This window comes from Podarcis vaucheri, assembly GCF_965113315.1.
Source record: "Podarcis vaucheri genome assembly, chromosome: 7".
In the NCBI taxonomy this organism is placed as follows: Eukaryota; Metazoa; Chordata; class Lepidosauria; order Squamata; family Lacertidae; genus Podarcis; species Podarcis vaucheri.
In genome coordinates this window covers 17,908,395-17,924,504 of record NC_138765.1, presented here as the reverse complement: position 1 = coordinate 17,924,504, position 16,110 = coordinate 17,908,395, and the positions used below count along the sequence as shown (strand labels likewise).

General features: G+C 45.3%; 1 protein-coding gene across 6 annotated transcripts; it reads left to right on the top strand.

The window, feature by feature from the left end:
• Positions 1-1,267: 1,267 nt before the first annotated feature.
• Positions 1,268-16,061, top strand: LOC309537300 (phospholipase A2 inhibitor CNF-like). 6 transcript variants are annotated; one of them, XM_082232135.1, is made up of 6 exons: positions 1,268-1,353; positions 6,421-6,521; positions 7,829-7,942; positions 8,621-8,770; positions 10,689-10,820; positions 15,715-16,061. In XM_082232135.1, exons 2-6 carry the CDS (start codon positions 6,476-6,478, stop codon positions 15,918-15,920), a joined length of 648 nt encoding a protein of 215 aa, XP_082088261.1. In that variant the 5' UTR covers positions 1,268-1,353; positions 6,421-6,475; the 3' UTR covers positions 15,921-16,061. The 6 variants fall into 6 exon arrangements, with proteins under 6 accessions (XP_082088261.1, XP_082088262.1, XP_082088260.1 ...); XM_082232136.1 differs by lacking the exon at positions 1,268-1,353 and adding an exon at positions 3,223-3,245 and having other exon boundaries at positions 6,424-6,521; XM_082232134.1 differs by lacking the exon at positions 1,268-1,353 and adding an exon at positions 3,600-3,719 and having other exon boundaries at positions 6,424-6,521.
• The last annotated feature ends 49 nt before the right edge of the window (positions 16,062-16,110 follow it).

Below are 16,110 nucleotides of genomic sequence, written 5' to 3'. Positions count from 1 at the left end.
TTAACATAAATTCAACAGTGTAAATAAGTTTTGATGGATGTAATAATAGAATACTGAATGGTATAGTTTTTGTAAAATATGCAGGGATTTACAGTATGATATGCAAAATGAACCATGGAAAGAGAAGAAAGGAAGTCATTGATATCTTAAGGATGTAAAAATGAGAAAATTATAGAAAAAAGAAAATGAATGCTTGGAGGGTCAGGTAAATTAAATGGAAATGATATTTGTACATAGTAGGGATGTTTCTGAAAATGTCCTTACCATGGCCAATTTTGCACTCACCGAGGGTGTACCACTAATAGGTGGTACACAAATAAATTTTCACAAATTTGTGGAGGATAAGGCAATCAATGGATGATATTATAATTAGTAGTAGTACAGTGGTACCTCGGGTTACATACGCTTCAGGTTACATACGCTTCAGGTTACAGACTCTGCTAACCCAGAAATAGTACCTTGGGTTAAGAACTTTGCTTCAGGATGAGAATAGAAATTGTGCTTTGCCGGCACGGCAGCAGCGGGAAGCCCCATTAGCTAAAGTGGCGCTTCAGGTTAAGAACAGTTTCAGGTTAAGAACGGACCTTCAGAACAAATTAAGTACTTAACCTGAGGTACCACTGTAGTAGTAATAATAGTAGTTTATGTAATCTATATCCCACACTTCCTTTTGAAGCAGCCCAAGACGGCAAACATATTGAGATAAAACATTTTTAAAGCATTCTAAAAACATTCAACCATTGATTTCTAGGTTGCCAGGAACTGTCTTTTTACCCATTGAATGCCTGTGAAATGTGTGTGTCGCCCAGCACACACTCAGAAGCGAATTATTGGTATCTTTATTATTCATTGTCAGCAGTAATAATACACTATATTTTAACCTCCTCTTTTTTTACTTTCAATGTATAGCCTTCAAATGTACAACTGAAAAATGTCAGCATATTTAGAAGAGACCCTTCAAGTGTCCCTATTTTCCAGCGACGGTCCTGGATTTACAGAAGCTGTCCTGGTTTCTAATTTGATCCCGGAATGTCGCACTTTTCCTTAGGACGTCCCTATTTTCATCGGAGAAATTTTTGAGCGTATGGAGTTATGCAACCCCCAAGCCAAGGGGATAAGTAACTATACAACGTTTAGAAGACATCTGAAGGCTGCCCTGCGTAGGGAAGTTTTCAAAAAAGTTTTATTCTGTTTTTATATATGCTGGAAGCTGCCCAGAGTGGCTGTGGCAACCCAGTCAGATAAATAATAAAATGATGATGATGGAATAGGATGTCCCCATTTTCATCGGAGAAATGTTGGAGGGTATGTTATGCAACAACTCAAGAGATATGAAAAGGCTAAATGGGAGCTGTGTCTAAAACAGGAATGTTTCTAATTTCTTCCTAAAAGTTGATTAACTAGGGAGGCAGATAAACTTCACCAGGGAAATGCCACCGCAAAGGCCCCGCCATAGGTCGACGGCCACTGGCTCACCTGTCCTCCAGGGGTGCCAACTTGAATAAAATGTTGGGGGGACCTGGGTAACCCCTGGTGTGTGCACACCATTCAAATGGCAATGCCCATCAACTTTGGTGGGGCAGTCCCCTCAAATATTTTATTGGGGGGCTGAAGTGACTTCAGCCCCTAGGACTTGGCTCCAAGGACCTTGCCTGCTGATTGCAGGGTGCAAGATACCTGAAGCAGGGGAAGGAGCCTTTTTAGATGCTTCTTTGAGAAGAGGGTTTTTTTGGGAGGGGGGAGGTCAGGCAATGGGGCAGGGACCATCTGTTCAAACCACCTGGGGAATTGTAGCTCTGTCAGGGGAGTTTGCAGCCACCCGTAACAACTCCTAGCACCCTTAAACTATAGTTCCCAGGATATGAAAATGATATATTGATGGTATCTAACACCGAGTAAACTGGCAAAAATGTATAAATCTAAATCAAATAAGTGTTGAAAATGTAAAGAGAAATAAGGTTCTTTTTATCATATGTGGTGGTGAAGGGACAGAATACCCAAATCCTGTCTGTGAAATCACCCCAGGCTTCAATAATCACCCCAGGCCTCAAAACTGTCAAAAACTCCTTTTGTCTTCTAAAAAATCCAAAACAGCTTTTCTCTGCTCTTCTCTGCTTTTCTCACAAGATGCTGTGGCAAAAGGCAAAATGTTACTTTTAAAGGCTAATGAATAGGCTCTGTTCATAGCAGGCCTGAGAAACTGAATCTTATCTCATTCGGTTGCAACATCTTGGACATGCTGAACTACCAGGGCTCCTCGACCCCCCCCCCCTCCTCGGCTTCTCATTCCCCCTTTCCTGGGAAGGGTGCCAAGAGTCCAAGAGTCCCAAGACAGCTTTCTGTTCATGCTCAGAGGACTCCTGAGGGAGGAGAAAGGAGGAGGGAACTGGAAAGGGGTATATATACTTGTGCACAGGACTGTGAACTTCGTGCATGCTTTTTGTGACTTATCACACTTGCTCCTTCTACCAGTTCATGGATGGTAGAAATAAAAGCCTTTCCTCCGAACTATTCCTTGAGTGTCTGTTGACTCCCACTTCCCTTTCCCAGGCGCAATATTTTTCCCACCCGAGGGCAAAGCCTCATAAGGCTACAGTGGTCTTGTAGTAAGGTTAAAGCTTACTGGAAAATGATATATAATGAATCGAAAGCGATGTTTAAAATAACGTTTGTAAAACAGCCAGAAGCTTTTCTTTTGGGAATTACAGGGACAGAACTACCTAAGGTGTATAGAAACATATTCATGTATGCTACTACAGCGACAAGAATGTTACTCGTCCCAAAATGGAAAGAAGCAGAAGTCCCAGTAAAGGAAGAATGGATCCAAAAACTTATGCAGAATATGTAGAAATGGTGAAACTTACCGGAAGAAAAAGAAATCAAGATAACAAACATTTTATAAAAGAATGGGAAGGGCTTATTGAATGTTTACAGATAAATTGTAAACAGGTAAGAACATTGGCAGGATTGTTGCAATAACCTGCAGTTTCATAGAAGTATATATTTAAAGTGGATGAATAAATGAGCAAATTAAGTTAACTTGGATATGCAAAAGATATTAAAAATAAATTTAAGGAGCCGCAGAAAGAGGGGGAAGGAAGTCAAGTTTTGAAATGTTAAAAAGACTGTTAAATTTGTGAAATGTATAAACCTGAAAAGCATAAATAAAATATAAATAATAAATAATAAACTATAGTTCCCAGCGGGGCCAGGTTTAGGTTTGTTGAGGCCCTAAACTACTGAAGGTAATCGGGCCCTTTATATGTCCAGCTTTCCTTTGTCAACAACAAATTATCACTGTTTTTTTGTGCTGAATATATGCTACATGGTAATTTATGGACCTAATAGGTATCTAAAGCCATTTGCACATGACAAAATATGCATTTTATCAAAGTAATTTATATAGAAATGAGCAAACCAGTGATATTTTAGGGAGCAGGCTAGCAGGTGGGGCCCATAACTTACATCATAGGAGCCTACACAACACAAAAGACGGTTACTGTATGTAGGTTTTATTTTATTTGTTTTTTTATCTTATATTTTGGAAACGTACATCCAGTTTTCCCCCTCCTTTATCCCCCCCCCGAGAGAGTGAGGCCCTAAGCTATAGCCTGTTTATCTTATACGTAAATCCGGCACTGGTTCCCAGGATCCTTAGGCCGGGGTGGGTGGGGAGCCATGACAGTTCCATAGCGGTTCTGTAGCGCTTTGCATTTACGGTGGGTCCAAAAACGGAGGCGCTTGGCAGCTGGGAGTCTTGTTTGGAGAGGTTTGTTACGCAGAGGCCAAAAAGAAGAGGCCCCTTCCCCAATTTTGTAGGGAGAAGAAGAAGCCGGGGTGGGGCGAGGGCTGGGTGGCGGTGGCAAAGGCTCTTAGCCTGGATAGGACTAGGCCTCAGCCTGCATTCCTGCTCTGATCCGCTTTGAAGGCTTTTATTTTTATTTTTTTTACCCAGGCGGTAGGTATACACCTTACAAAACAAAACAATTAATGAATCCAAAGCCTGCCAGTTTCCTAATAATAATAATAATAATAATAATAATAATAATAATAATAAGACTTATTCCCCCACCCACCCAAACAGGGTTGCCCCAGCCCCTAAGCTCCCTCGGCCTTGAGATAAGAGATATCTCATCAGACTCCAGCGGGGCAAAGGCCTGCTGTAGGATTGCCTAACAATTTGGAATTTAATGCAGGGTTGCCTAACAATTTGGATTTTAATGGGCTGCGGGTTAGCTTGTGTGAGGCTGTGGCTTTACAAGGAAGGATCTGGCCGTATTCTCCCCCCCCCCCCGCCTTCCGTGTTATGTATCTTGGTGTTTGCCTATAGCCACCAGCTTGGCAGTTTTAAGAGGATAAATATTAATTGGCAGAGGCGAAGGTATCGCTGGTCACTAGGAACGGTGGTTGAGAGGTTCTCTGGGTGGAACAGAAATGGAACAGAAAGTGGCTCATGGATGTTTATATCCTATCTATCTATCTATCTATCTATCTATCTATCTATCATCTATCTATCTATCTATCTATCTATCTATCTATCTATCAATCCATCTATCATCTATCTATCTCCTGGTTGTGTAAAGGCATCTGTTTGGGCCACAGTGGGAAGTTGGATTGTTGTTGTTATTATTATCAGTGCTTTTTCCCCCCTTTAAAAAATGCTTAGGGGTACTCTCATTTTGACTCAAGAAAACCACAATTTTATAGTTCAAATCGGGGGGAAATAAATACAGTACATGAACAAAAGTACAAAGATTTACAAAATGTTTAGGGGTATGCATACCCTTGCGTACCCCCAGAAAAAAGCACTGATTATTATTATTATTATTATTATTATTATTATTATTATTATTAACTGTCCATCCATAGATCTCAGGGTGATTTGCAACAAAAAAATACTATAAAACCCCCAAATGCATAATAAAAGTAAGAACCAAAACAAACCAATAACCCCAGCTACCTCCTTTTTGGCTTTATTTATTTATTTATTTGGAGCATTCGTACCTTGCCCTTATGCCAAAAAGGCTCCCAGAGTGGCTCACGTGCAATCAGTTAAAAACAAGACAGACTTTTACAGTCTTAAAAAATGTGTTACATGAGGGGAAAGAGGTAGAGAGGGAAGGGTGTGTGTGTGGAATCAAATGCATGCACCAGTTCTTAAACAGTTGCTCTCATAATAACCAGATGACATAATTGGTTGGGCTAGGTTTGGTCTGATCCTGCCCGTCTCTTGTGGGAAATTTGCAGCTCAGCGGCAAAGCATCTGCTTTGCGTGCAGAGGGTCCCAGGTTCAAATCCAAATTTATTTGCTCCTTCAGTGGGGTAGACAGAGGCCAGTGCCTGATACCCCTCAGCAACAGATGACTGTGATGGGTAAAGTGTCTCCTGCCAAGGAGAACCAAAAGCCTGACTGGGGGCAGTGCCAGCTCCAAATTTTTGTAGGCTCTACCAATCCTCCAACATGGCTGGGGAGTTTCCTGTAATTTGTTTCAGATATTTTGGGAGCATGAGATGAACATATGAGAAGCATCTTAGGATTCTTTGCACAGCAGAAAGAAGCCTCTTGTTTAGGTGTACAGTAGTACCTTGGTTCTCAAACTTAATCCGTTCCAAAACCAAAGTGTTCCAAAACCAATGCGCGCTTTCCCATAGAAAGTAATGCAAAACGGATTAATCCATTCCAGACTTTTAAAAACAACCCATAGAACAGCAATTTCACATGAATTTTACTATCTAACAAGACCATTGATCCATAAAATGAAAGCAATAATCAATGTACTGTATACTATAAAATAAATAAGACAGTATTGTAGATAATTAAAATTAAATGATAGTCATTGGGGTTTTTTTTGGGGGGGGGCGCTTTTATCCATTTCTGCAGTCACACAATCAATCAATCAATCAGTAGCTGAACTGGGTTCCACACAGTCACTAAAACAAATTAATCAAAAAAAAGCCTCAAAAACAAAAACGCAAAAAAGCAAAAAAAAAAAAAAAAGGGGGGGGGGAGTACCAAACTTAACCATTCCAGAAGTCGGTTTGACTTCTGAAATGTTCCAAAACCAAGGCGCAGCTTCTGATTGGTGAAGGTGCCCTGGAAACAATAGCCGACAGCTGCATTGGACATTTGGCTTCCGAAAAACATTCGAAAACTGGAACACTTACTTCCGGGTTTTCGGCATTTGCATACCAAGGCATTTGAGTACCAAGGTACCACTGTGCAGCTGGACTGTGTCTTCAGGAAGACAGAGAGCTTGCAAAAACCAGACCTCAGCTGCTTGCTCAATTGCCAACATGACTCTTTGGGCAAAGGATAGGTCACCTCTACCTGGAATTCATGTTTTCAGCTTGTGGTAATGAATTTCCTGCTGGGCAACAAGTCTTATATTTTTATTTATCTTGCTGCCGTGAATGTTTTAGCAGATACTTTGAGTCACAACATTTGCTTCATTGAAGGAGCTTTTGAACCATTGCCATGCAGGCTCTTCTGGGAATTTTCTTCTTCTCTCTGCTAACTACAGGTAAGGGGCAGCTGGAAGCTCCTAATGGTATCAGAGTGGGAGATTTATTTCATTAGGAAATCTGTGTTCTTCAGCCTAGAGGCCCTGGACTCAGTGGCGTAGCGTGGGTTGTCAGCACCTGGGGCAAGGCAAGTATTTTGCGCCCCCTAACCCGTGGATTTGTGCCCCCTAACCCGTGGATTTGCGCCCCCTAACCCTAACCCCTAGATGTTGCGCCCGGTGCGGCCGCCCCCCCCTGCACCCCCCACGCTACGCCACTGCCTGGACTGCAACTCTCATAATCCCGGGTCATCGACTGCAAAACACTGAATTACATCCAAGCTGTTATGACTTGGTGTCTATTTATTTACATGACTATCCAGTAGGGATGGCTGAATCTGTCAACTTCATTTTTTCTCTCTCAGCTCATCATTTTTCCAATTTAAATTTAGTTCGCCATATTTCTGCATGAGTTTGAGATTATTTTTTTCATCCTTGGGAAAACTAATCGGCATTTTCAAAAAAGCCTCAAAAACAAAAATGCAAAATAAATAGCAAAAAAAGCGCGCCAAACTAAAAAAACTAAAAAAAAAACCCAGGTCCTCCTTCTCCTTTACTGCCACCGCTGGAGCCAATCACGCCATTGCCACTTCCAGAGAGAGATGCAGACAGAAGCTGCAGATCCATTCTAGCCTTTTTATTCTGCCTGTGCCTCTCTCTGTCTGCTTCTCTTGGTCACTGGTTTTTTAAAACATTAGGGGTGCCTGGGTACACCCGGCAGACACCCAACACATGCTTATGGTAAGATGCAATGTCATGGGCAAGGCTAAAAGTACGGTCCCAATCCTATCTGCTTTCTACGAATCAGAGCACGCACACAGACCCTATTCATGCATTGCTCTTGTATACAGCAGTTATATTCTGCAATAATGTCATTAATACAATAGCAGTGTATTACTTGTGGATATGCTCTGCTTTACTTTGTTCTGGAGAGCTTCCCCAATGCTATTGCATTATTGTTGTGTGGAGCAGATATTTTTTTTTTGGGGGGGGGGGAATACCCTGATTGGAAATGATGCAATGTGACCGCCCAAAAACGTTTGCCGACTTAAACAGCACTGAAATGTGTATGACTCCCCTAGTATCACTGTTGAGTACAAGTCATCTAGAATATGCAGTAAAAAGGATGCCAGAAAGAGTTCTGAGTGGTTTAAAAATAAATACAAAACAAAAGTAGAGGGGCAGCCATATCAACCCTCTACTCTACAACTTTGAATTCTACCCACCCTGTATCATTCATGCAATTGTCTTCTCTTCCCTTTTTCCAGGTGCCTCTTTGGACTGTGTAGTTTGCCGTGGACAAACATTCTGCACTGGCACAAAGGAACCTTGCCCTTCTGCTGATGATGTGTGTTACATTACTTTGGCAGAACGCCCAAAAGGTGGACCATAGGAGTGAATAGACTGCAGTTTTGTGCAAAACTTATGAATCCACTGGCAACATTGGTCCTTCCCAACCTGGAGGGCTGCTCACATCCTCGAATGAGAGAGAATCTCTTGCCTTCTGTGTGCAGGACATTAGCCCTGCTACTGAGCAACTGTCTCATCCTTGTGTGTGAAGTGTGGAGAAAGCAAGTAGGGTCATGGCCTTCAAAGCCATATGTTGGGTTTTACCCTCGTTCTCAGAAAGACAGCCCAAACCTTAGCTCAGGGTGTATTGGCTGGGCCTCTACTGCCCAAGAGGAATAGTGTCTCTTCTCATTATATAACTCATTGTGCCTCCATTTTCCTGTCTATAAATGCGTATTGGGGTGGGGACTCAATATTTTAAGCCTTATTGAATAGCATACTGCATACTAAGGAAGGGTGAGATTCTCACACTTAAATCTCCTTTGGGGCTCTGGGATTTACCCCGCCCAGTTTTGTTCCTTACCTCAGTCTGGTTTTCACTTGCTGCCCAGTTATGTCATGCCGCCCTTGAAGTGAAAAAGGTTAGCTTGTGTATGCTTTGTGCATCTTCATCGCCTGTCGTGCATGCCCATTTGACACATAACCCACGAGGATTCTGCAGGCATCCCCTTACGCCTTCTAAATATACCCTCCTTTCTTGTTTTCTGCAGATAACACCACAGTTACAAAAGTAGTGAAGGGCTGCCTTTCCCCTGACCTCTGCAAAATATCGTTCGAGATTGATCTTGGACAGGATAAACACATCAGGGAAAGCACTGTCTGCTGCTCAAAGGAGAATTGTTCGCCAGATTCCCCTGAATGTAGGTATTATTTTACGGGCAACTCCCAATTTGCACAGGGGTTATGTTCCGAGGCTCCGAGCATTTATGTGAAATCAAGTATATTTGAAACACCATTGGAAAAGCCTTCAAACAACCTCCAAACCTCTGGAAACCCTTAAAAACCAACAGCACTTACCAACGCCAAACTCCACGACATTCACTCCCTCCACACCCCCAACTCTCCACAGGCCTCAATGGTCGGTCAAGGGCTCCTAGGATTGCACTTGCAAAGGCTTGTTGGGTTGCTAGGCTCTGTTTTTGTGCCTTTTGCCCTTCCTGGGCTCTTTTAAGGTGGTTTTTGCCATTTTTAAAGTATGGGTTTGGCACCATGCATGTTTGTGCAGTTGTGGGCCAACTGGGCACGTTTCAATTGGTTATTTGCCTGTGCTCAGTAGCAGGTGGCAGAGCAGGATGGGGCAGTGCCGCATATACTAGAGGGGTGGGCTGAGCCCACTCCTGGAGGTCTGCCCCCATGCCCCCTCGCAATTTGCAGTTGAGCGAGTGCGCAGGCTCAGTTTCCCAGGCATCAGGCTCAGCCTGGAAGCTTCCTTTGCTGCCTGGAAAACTACCCCTGGGGCTTCTCCGTTGGATCTCAGTGGACTAGTAGCATATGCAACCTTCTGTTTTCTGCCCTGAGAGAACTTTGCTGTAAATGGATCCTAGGTATGTTTGTTCCTAAAGCAAACCTTTCCGTAGAGCTCAGGTCATTCTTCCGGCATTCTGCCCAGACCAGAAGTCTGACAAGGAGCATAACTGCCAAAAGATGGATGTGTGGAGAACGATGGATGTGTGGAGATCAATGGATGTACCCTTCAGGCACATGAAGGAATTCAGCAGGGCAGGTGTGGAGGACTCCCTGGTCTTGAATGGGGTAACTGTGCCCCTCAAGGACAAGGTCCACAGCCTGGGAGTCAATTTGGACTCAACAGCTGTCCATGGAGGTGCAGGTGAATTCTGTGTCCAGGGCAGCTGTCTCCCAGCTCCATCTGGTACACCGGCTGAGACCCTACCTGCCCGCAGACTGTCTCACCAGAGTGGTGCATGCTCTAGTTATGTCCTGCTTGGACTACTGCAATGTGCTCTACATGGGGCTACCTTTGAAGATGACCCGGAAACTACAGTTAATCCAGAATGCGGCAGCTAGACTGGTGACTGGGAGTGGCCGCCGGGACCATATAACACCATTCCTGAAAGACCTACGTTGGCTCCCAGTATGTTTCCAAGCACAATTCAAAGTGTTGGTGCTGATCTTTAAAGCTCTAAATGGCCTTGGCCCAGTATACCTGAAGGAGCATCTCCACCCACATTGTTCAGCCCGGACACTGAGGTCCAGCTCTGTGGACCTTCTGGCAGTTCCCTCACTGTGAGAAGTGAAGCTACAGGGAACCAGGCAGAGGGCCTTCTCGGTAGTGGCACCTGCCCTGTGGAATGCCCTCCCACCAGATGTCAAGGAAATAAACAACTATCTGACTTTTAGAAGACATCTGAAAGCAGCCCTGTTTAGGGAACTTTTTAATGTTTGATGTTTTATCGTGTTTTTAATATTCTGTTGGGAGTCGCCCAGAGTGGCTGGGGAAACCCAGCTAGATGGGCGGGATATAAATTATTATTATTATTAGTCATTTTAGCCCAATACCATGAGGATTGGACTCAGGGGGTTGGACTGTATGGCCCTTGTGGTCTCTTCCAACTCTATGATTCTATGATTCTAGGAAAGAAGCAATCACTTTCTACTCTGTCTAGACAGACACAGCATGCATCAAAAAGGGTTAGGAAGCTTCTGCACTGCAGGGGGCAGGGGATCATAGGTGGGAGGTAAGGACTAGGAATACTTTGTCTAAACTAATCTGCACCACACTATCTTTCCTTAATTCAATTGATTCCTCTTATGTTTCAGTGCCAAGAATGCCCCCCGATGCCAATGGAAAGTTGTGCCCATCCTGCTATTCTAAAAATGATGTATGCCCTGAGGAATATGTCTATTGTACTGGAGATAATACTTTCTGCATAGGTTTTATCACTGTTACAGGTATTGCTAATTGTGATTTCCGATGCTGCAGTCCATTTCAGTTTTTCTTCTTCCTATGGGATGTGGATTGATTTTCAGTATCAGTGGGAAAGAATTGTAGCTCAGGGCTAGCTTTTCCTGAGATGCAAACAGCATCTTCAGAGAGGTGACTTTTGTGGAGACTGAGGCAGGGAGAGAAAGAGTTAATTTTCCCCCAACCCTGCCCTCTTCATCCCCTTGTCCCCTCAGAATTTCTTGTGGCTGCTATTTACCAAAGAAAAATGTGCACCTTAAATGCATGGATGTAGTTAATGTTGCTTCTAGCATACTTTCCTTGCAAAAAACCCCAAGCTGAATCACTGGCACCTCCAGTTAAAGGCCATAGATAGAAAAGATCTTCCCCGAGACTTTGGAGGGCCACTGCCAGTCAGAGTAGCAGACAATAATGAGCTAGAATGATTTATCCAGTCATCTTTTGATTGTGTGTTCATGATGATGATTTGTACTCAGGATAATAATAATAATAATATATAATAATAATTTATTATTTATACCCCGCCCATCTGGCTGGGTTTCCCCAGCCACTCTGGGCGGCTTCCAAAAGAATATTAAAATACTATGATACATCAAACATTAAAAGCTTCCCTAAACAGGGCTGCCTTCAGATGTCTTCTAAAAGTCTGGTAGTTGTTGTTCTCTTTGACATCTGGTGGGAGGGCGTTCCACAGGGAGGGCGCAACTACCGAGAAGGCCCTCTGCCTGGTTCCCTGTAACTTGGCTTCTCGCAGTGAGGGAACCGCCAGAAGGCCCTCGGTGCTGGACCTCAGTGTCCGGGTAGAACGATGGAGGTGGAGACGCTCCTTCAGGTATACTGGACCGAGGCCGTTTAGGGCTTTAAAGGTCAGCACCAACACTTTGAATTGTGCTCGGAAATGTACTGGGAGCCAATGTAGGTCTTTCAAGACCGGTGTTATATGGTCTCGGCGGCCGTTCCCAGTCACCAGTCTGGCTGCTGCATTCTGGATTAGTTGTAGTTTCCGGGTCACCTTCAAAGGTAGCCCCACGTAGAGTGCATTGCAGTAGTCCAAGCGGGAGATAACCAGAGCATGCACCACTCTGGCGAGGCAGTCCGCGGGCAGATAGGGTCTCAGCCTACGTACCAGATGGAGCTGGTACACAGCTGCCCTGGACACGGATTTAACCTGTGCCTCCATGGACAGCTGTGAGTCCAAAATGACTCCCAGGCTGCGCACCTGGTCCTTCAGGGGCACGGTTACCCCATTCAGGACCAGGGAATCCCCCACACCTGCCCGCCTCCTGTCCCCCAGAAACAGTACTTCTGTCTTGTCAGGATTCAATCTCAATCTGTTTGCCGCCATCCATCCTCCAACCGCCTCCAGACACTCACACAGGACTGTCACCGCCTTCACTGGTTCTGATTTGAAAGAAAGGTAGAGCTGGGTATCATCTGCATACTGATGAACACCAAGCCCAAACCCCCTGATGATCTCTCCCAGCGGCTGCATGTAGATGTTGAAAAGCATGGGGGAGAGGACAGAACCCTGAGGCACCCCACAAGTGAGAGCCCAGGGGTCTGAACACTCATCCCCCCCCACCACTTTCTGAACACGGCCCAGGAGGAAGGAGCGGAACCACTGTATGACAGTGCCCCCAGCTCCCAGCCCCTCAAGACGGTCCAGAAGGATGTTATGGTCGATGGTATCAAACGCCGCTGAGAGATCCAGCAGAACTAGGAAACAGCTCTCACCTTTGTCCCTAGCCCGCCAGAGATCATCAACCAGTGCGACCAAGGCAGTTTCAGTCCCGTGATGAGGCCTGAATCCCAATTGGAAGGGATCCAAATGGTCCGCTTCTTCCAGGCGTGCCTGGAGTTGTTCAGCAACCACTCGCTCAATTACCTTGCCCAAGAATGGAAGATTTGAGACTGGGCGATGGTTGGCCATCGTGGCCGCATCTAAAGATGGTTTTTTAAGAAGCGGTTTAATAACCGCCTCTTTCAGCGGGTCTGGGAAGGCTCCCTCACGGAGGGAAGCATTCACCACCCCACGAAGCCCATCGCCCAGCCCTTCCCGGCTAGCTTTTATAAGCCAGGATGGGCAAGGATCAAGGAGACAGGTGGTTGGTTTCACTCGTCCAAGCAGCCTGTCCACATCCTCGGAGGTAACAGATTGGAATTGATCCCACACAATTTGACTAGACAGGACTCTAGCACTCTCCTGCCCCGGCCCTGCTCCCACGGTGGCGTCTACCTCTTCCCGAATCTGAGCGACTTTATCTGCAAAAAACTTTGCAAAATCATTGCAGGAGATCATGTGGCCCGTACTGGGCCCCGATGTAGCAGGTGGTTCCGCTAAATTGCGGACCACCTGAAAAAGTCTCCTGCTGCTGTTTTCTGCAGATGCAATAGAGGCGGCGAAGAAAGCCTTCTTCGCCGTTGCTACCGCCACTTGGTAGGCTCGACACTGAGCTCTAACCTGTGTCCGGTCAGCTTCAGAATGGGTCATCCGCCACCGGCGCTCTAGCCGTCTCAACAATTGTTTCATTGCCCTCAGATCCGTGGAAAACCACGGGGCTGTCCGGGCTCCATGCAATCGGAGAGGGCGCTTCGGAGCCAAACAGTCAATAGCCCTGGTTAACTCCACATTCCAGCGGGCCACCAGGGAATCAGCTGAAAGGCCATCAACATGGGATAAAGCATCCCCTACCGCTCTCTGGAAACCATTTGGATCCATTAAGTGGTGGGGGCGGACCATCCAAATCGGTCCCATCTCCCTGCAGAGGGGAAGGGTCGCGGAGAAGTCAAGTTGCACCAGGAAGTGGTCTGACCATGGCACTACTTTTGTTTCGCTTTTACTTAGTGTCAGAACACCAACATCCATGGAGGTAAACACCAGGTCCAAGGCATGTCCGCGGCTATGGGTTGGGCCAAACTTATTCAGGGACAGCCCCATGGAGGCCATGCTTTCCACGAAGTCCCGAGCGGCCCCTTGTAAGGTCGTGTCGGCATGGATATTAAAATCCCCTAGGACAACCAAACTAGGTGTCTCCAGGAGAACATCCGCCACGACCTGAAGCAGCTCGGGCAGGGAATCCTTGGTGCAGCGGGGAGGTCAGTACACCAAAAGGAATCCTGTACTGCCCCTATTGCCCAACTTCCAGAACATACACTCAGAGAACTGGGTCTTCCCAATAGGACGCCTGGTGCAAACTAATGACTTCCTAAAAATCACTGCAACCCCCCCTCCCCGCCCACATGACCTGGGTTGCTATGCGTAAGAGAAACCTGGTGGACAAGCAGCGGCAAGAACAGGCCCATCTGCTTCATCCAACCAAGTCTCTGTTACACAAGCCAGGTCAAATCCTCCATCCATGATCAAGTCATGGATGGCAGTGGTCTTATGAATCATTGACCTGGCATTGCACAGCAGCACCTTCAGGCTATGTGGGTATCCCTTGCTGATTCTAGTATCCGCCCAGACAGGACCAGACCCGGAGGCAGGGATAGTCCTCAGACAACGACTAAACCTGCCTCCTGATAGGATGCTATCAGGGTGATGACACACGATTCTCCCTTTCAAGACTGCTGCTGCAAAGGTTCTGGGACAGTCACTGCTTCATTTCGAACCAGTGCATATCCTGCTGAAATCCCATAACATTTCCTACCACAAATATTTAATTTTGTCCTGCTTTCATTGGGGGCTAAATCCCCTCCGGACAGGAATAATGTGGTAGCGCTGGAAACCCACCACTTCCTATTAGTGTGCCAACAACATGTTGCAAAATATGCCCACAATAAACACCAGCCTGGAGGCACCCGCAGCAGATGCAGAATTGAGCCCCACCCTTCTGCCCATTAACTGATGTCATGAGTGATGTCTTGACAGGTGGGTGTGGCTTGAGGGAAATGCCCTCATGTGCCTGGGGGGCCAAAATTGGCCAGTGGGGCAGAGGTCCCCCTGCCCCCTCCGGTCTAGTAGCTCAAGGCAGGTAACTTTCGAGTCCAGTCACAGCAACCATTTTGGTTAGAAAGCAGAACAGTTGTTTGGCCTCTTTCAGTCTTGCTCTGTATTGTCAGGGGAACCTGTTCCGATGCAAACAGACTGTACCATGGTAACCATGGCAAGAGCTTAGATGGTCTGACAAATTGGGTATTTCCTTGAAACCGCCTCTTTGCTATCCTTAGGCTATTTGCAGTTGACCTTTTCATCTGATGTTCCTTTTTTGTATTTTTGTTTGCCAAATAATATTTATTAGTTTTCCAAAATTTCAACAAATCAATGCTAAATTACACCAAATTTAATATAATTTCTCCCCAAAAGTTGACTTCTCACTCTTTGTCCTCAATGTGTCCCTACTTTCTCCCATTGCTGCTTGATATTACATATTTATCTCCGATTCGCATTTCATTCCTTGTATTCAATTTATTATTATTGTTAATTACAGTGGTACCTTGGGTTACAAACGCTTCAGGTTACAGACTCCGCTAACCCGGAAGTAGTACCTCTCATTAAGAACTTTGCTTCAGGATGAGAACAGAAATTGCACAGCGGCAGCGGGAGGCCCCATTAGCTAAAGTGGTACCTCAGGCTAAGAACAGTTTCAGGTTAAGAACGGATTCCGGAACGAATTACCTTAAGTTCTTAACCAGGGGTACCACTGTATAATACTAATTATCAATTCCTGCTCATACATTTACATAACAATATCATAATACCTTAACCTCTTTTGCCCCTTTGTTCTAATTTGGTATATCAACTTAAGGTCAGCCATGATGGATAAAATATATGTGTCCTACCGTAGATAGGTATTTTTAAAAATTGAGCAGATGGGGTTTTTTGTGTGTGCGCGCTAGTTCCTGACTCCCCTGACCACTCGCCTTTGATTTCCCTTGCAGACACGAACGTCGTAAATAGCACCATGAAGGGCTGCATTTCTGAATCTGGCTGCCAGACACTACAATCAATGAACAGACCGCTTTCTGCCTTTCCTAATATGAGAAATGTGACCTGTTCCCAGGCCAAGGTCTCTCAAGCCAGCAGGGCTGCTCCCTCGTTAGCATATCCCCTCCTGGTTCTCCTGCTGATGAAACTTCTCTTATAATATCTCTTTTGCAGCATCTCAGCAATGAAGAAAAACTCCTCTCTCCCCCCTTTGCCTCTTGTTTTCACTTCGGCCTTTCAAGGGTATTTGCCTTCTTCTCTGTTGTATTGAGTGAAAGTTAATAAAAGTTGAAAAAACTGAGATCCTATCTTTGTCTGCCTAAGAACATAGGACTCTGCCTCCTACGGAG

What these genes read in the sequence shown, in the direction of transcription:
- LOC309537300 (XM_082232135.1), top strand. Translation starts at nt 6,476, where the DNA reads ATGCAGGCTCTTCTGGGAATTTTCTTCTTCTCTCTGCTAACTACAG. An exon ending in TTTGGCAGAACGCCCAAAAG is followed by an intron (nt 7,943 to 8,620) that starts GTGGACCATAGG and finishes TGTTTTCTGCAG; the next exon opens with ATAACACCACAGTTACAAAA. An exon ending in AGGTTTTATCACTGTTACAG is followed by an intron (nt 10,821 to 15,714) that starts GTATTGCTAATT and finishes TTTCCCTTGCAG; the next exon opens with ACACGAACGTCGTAAATAGC.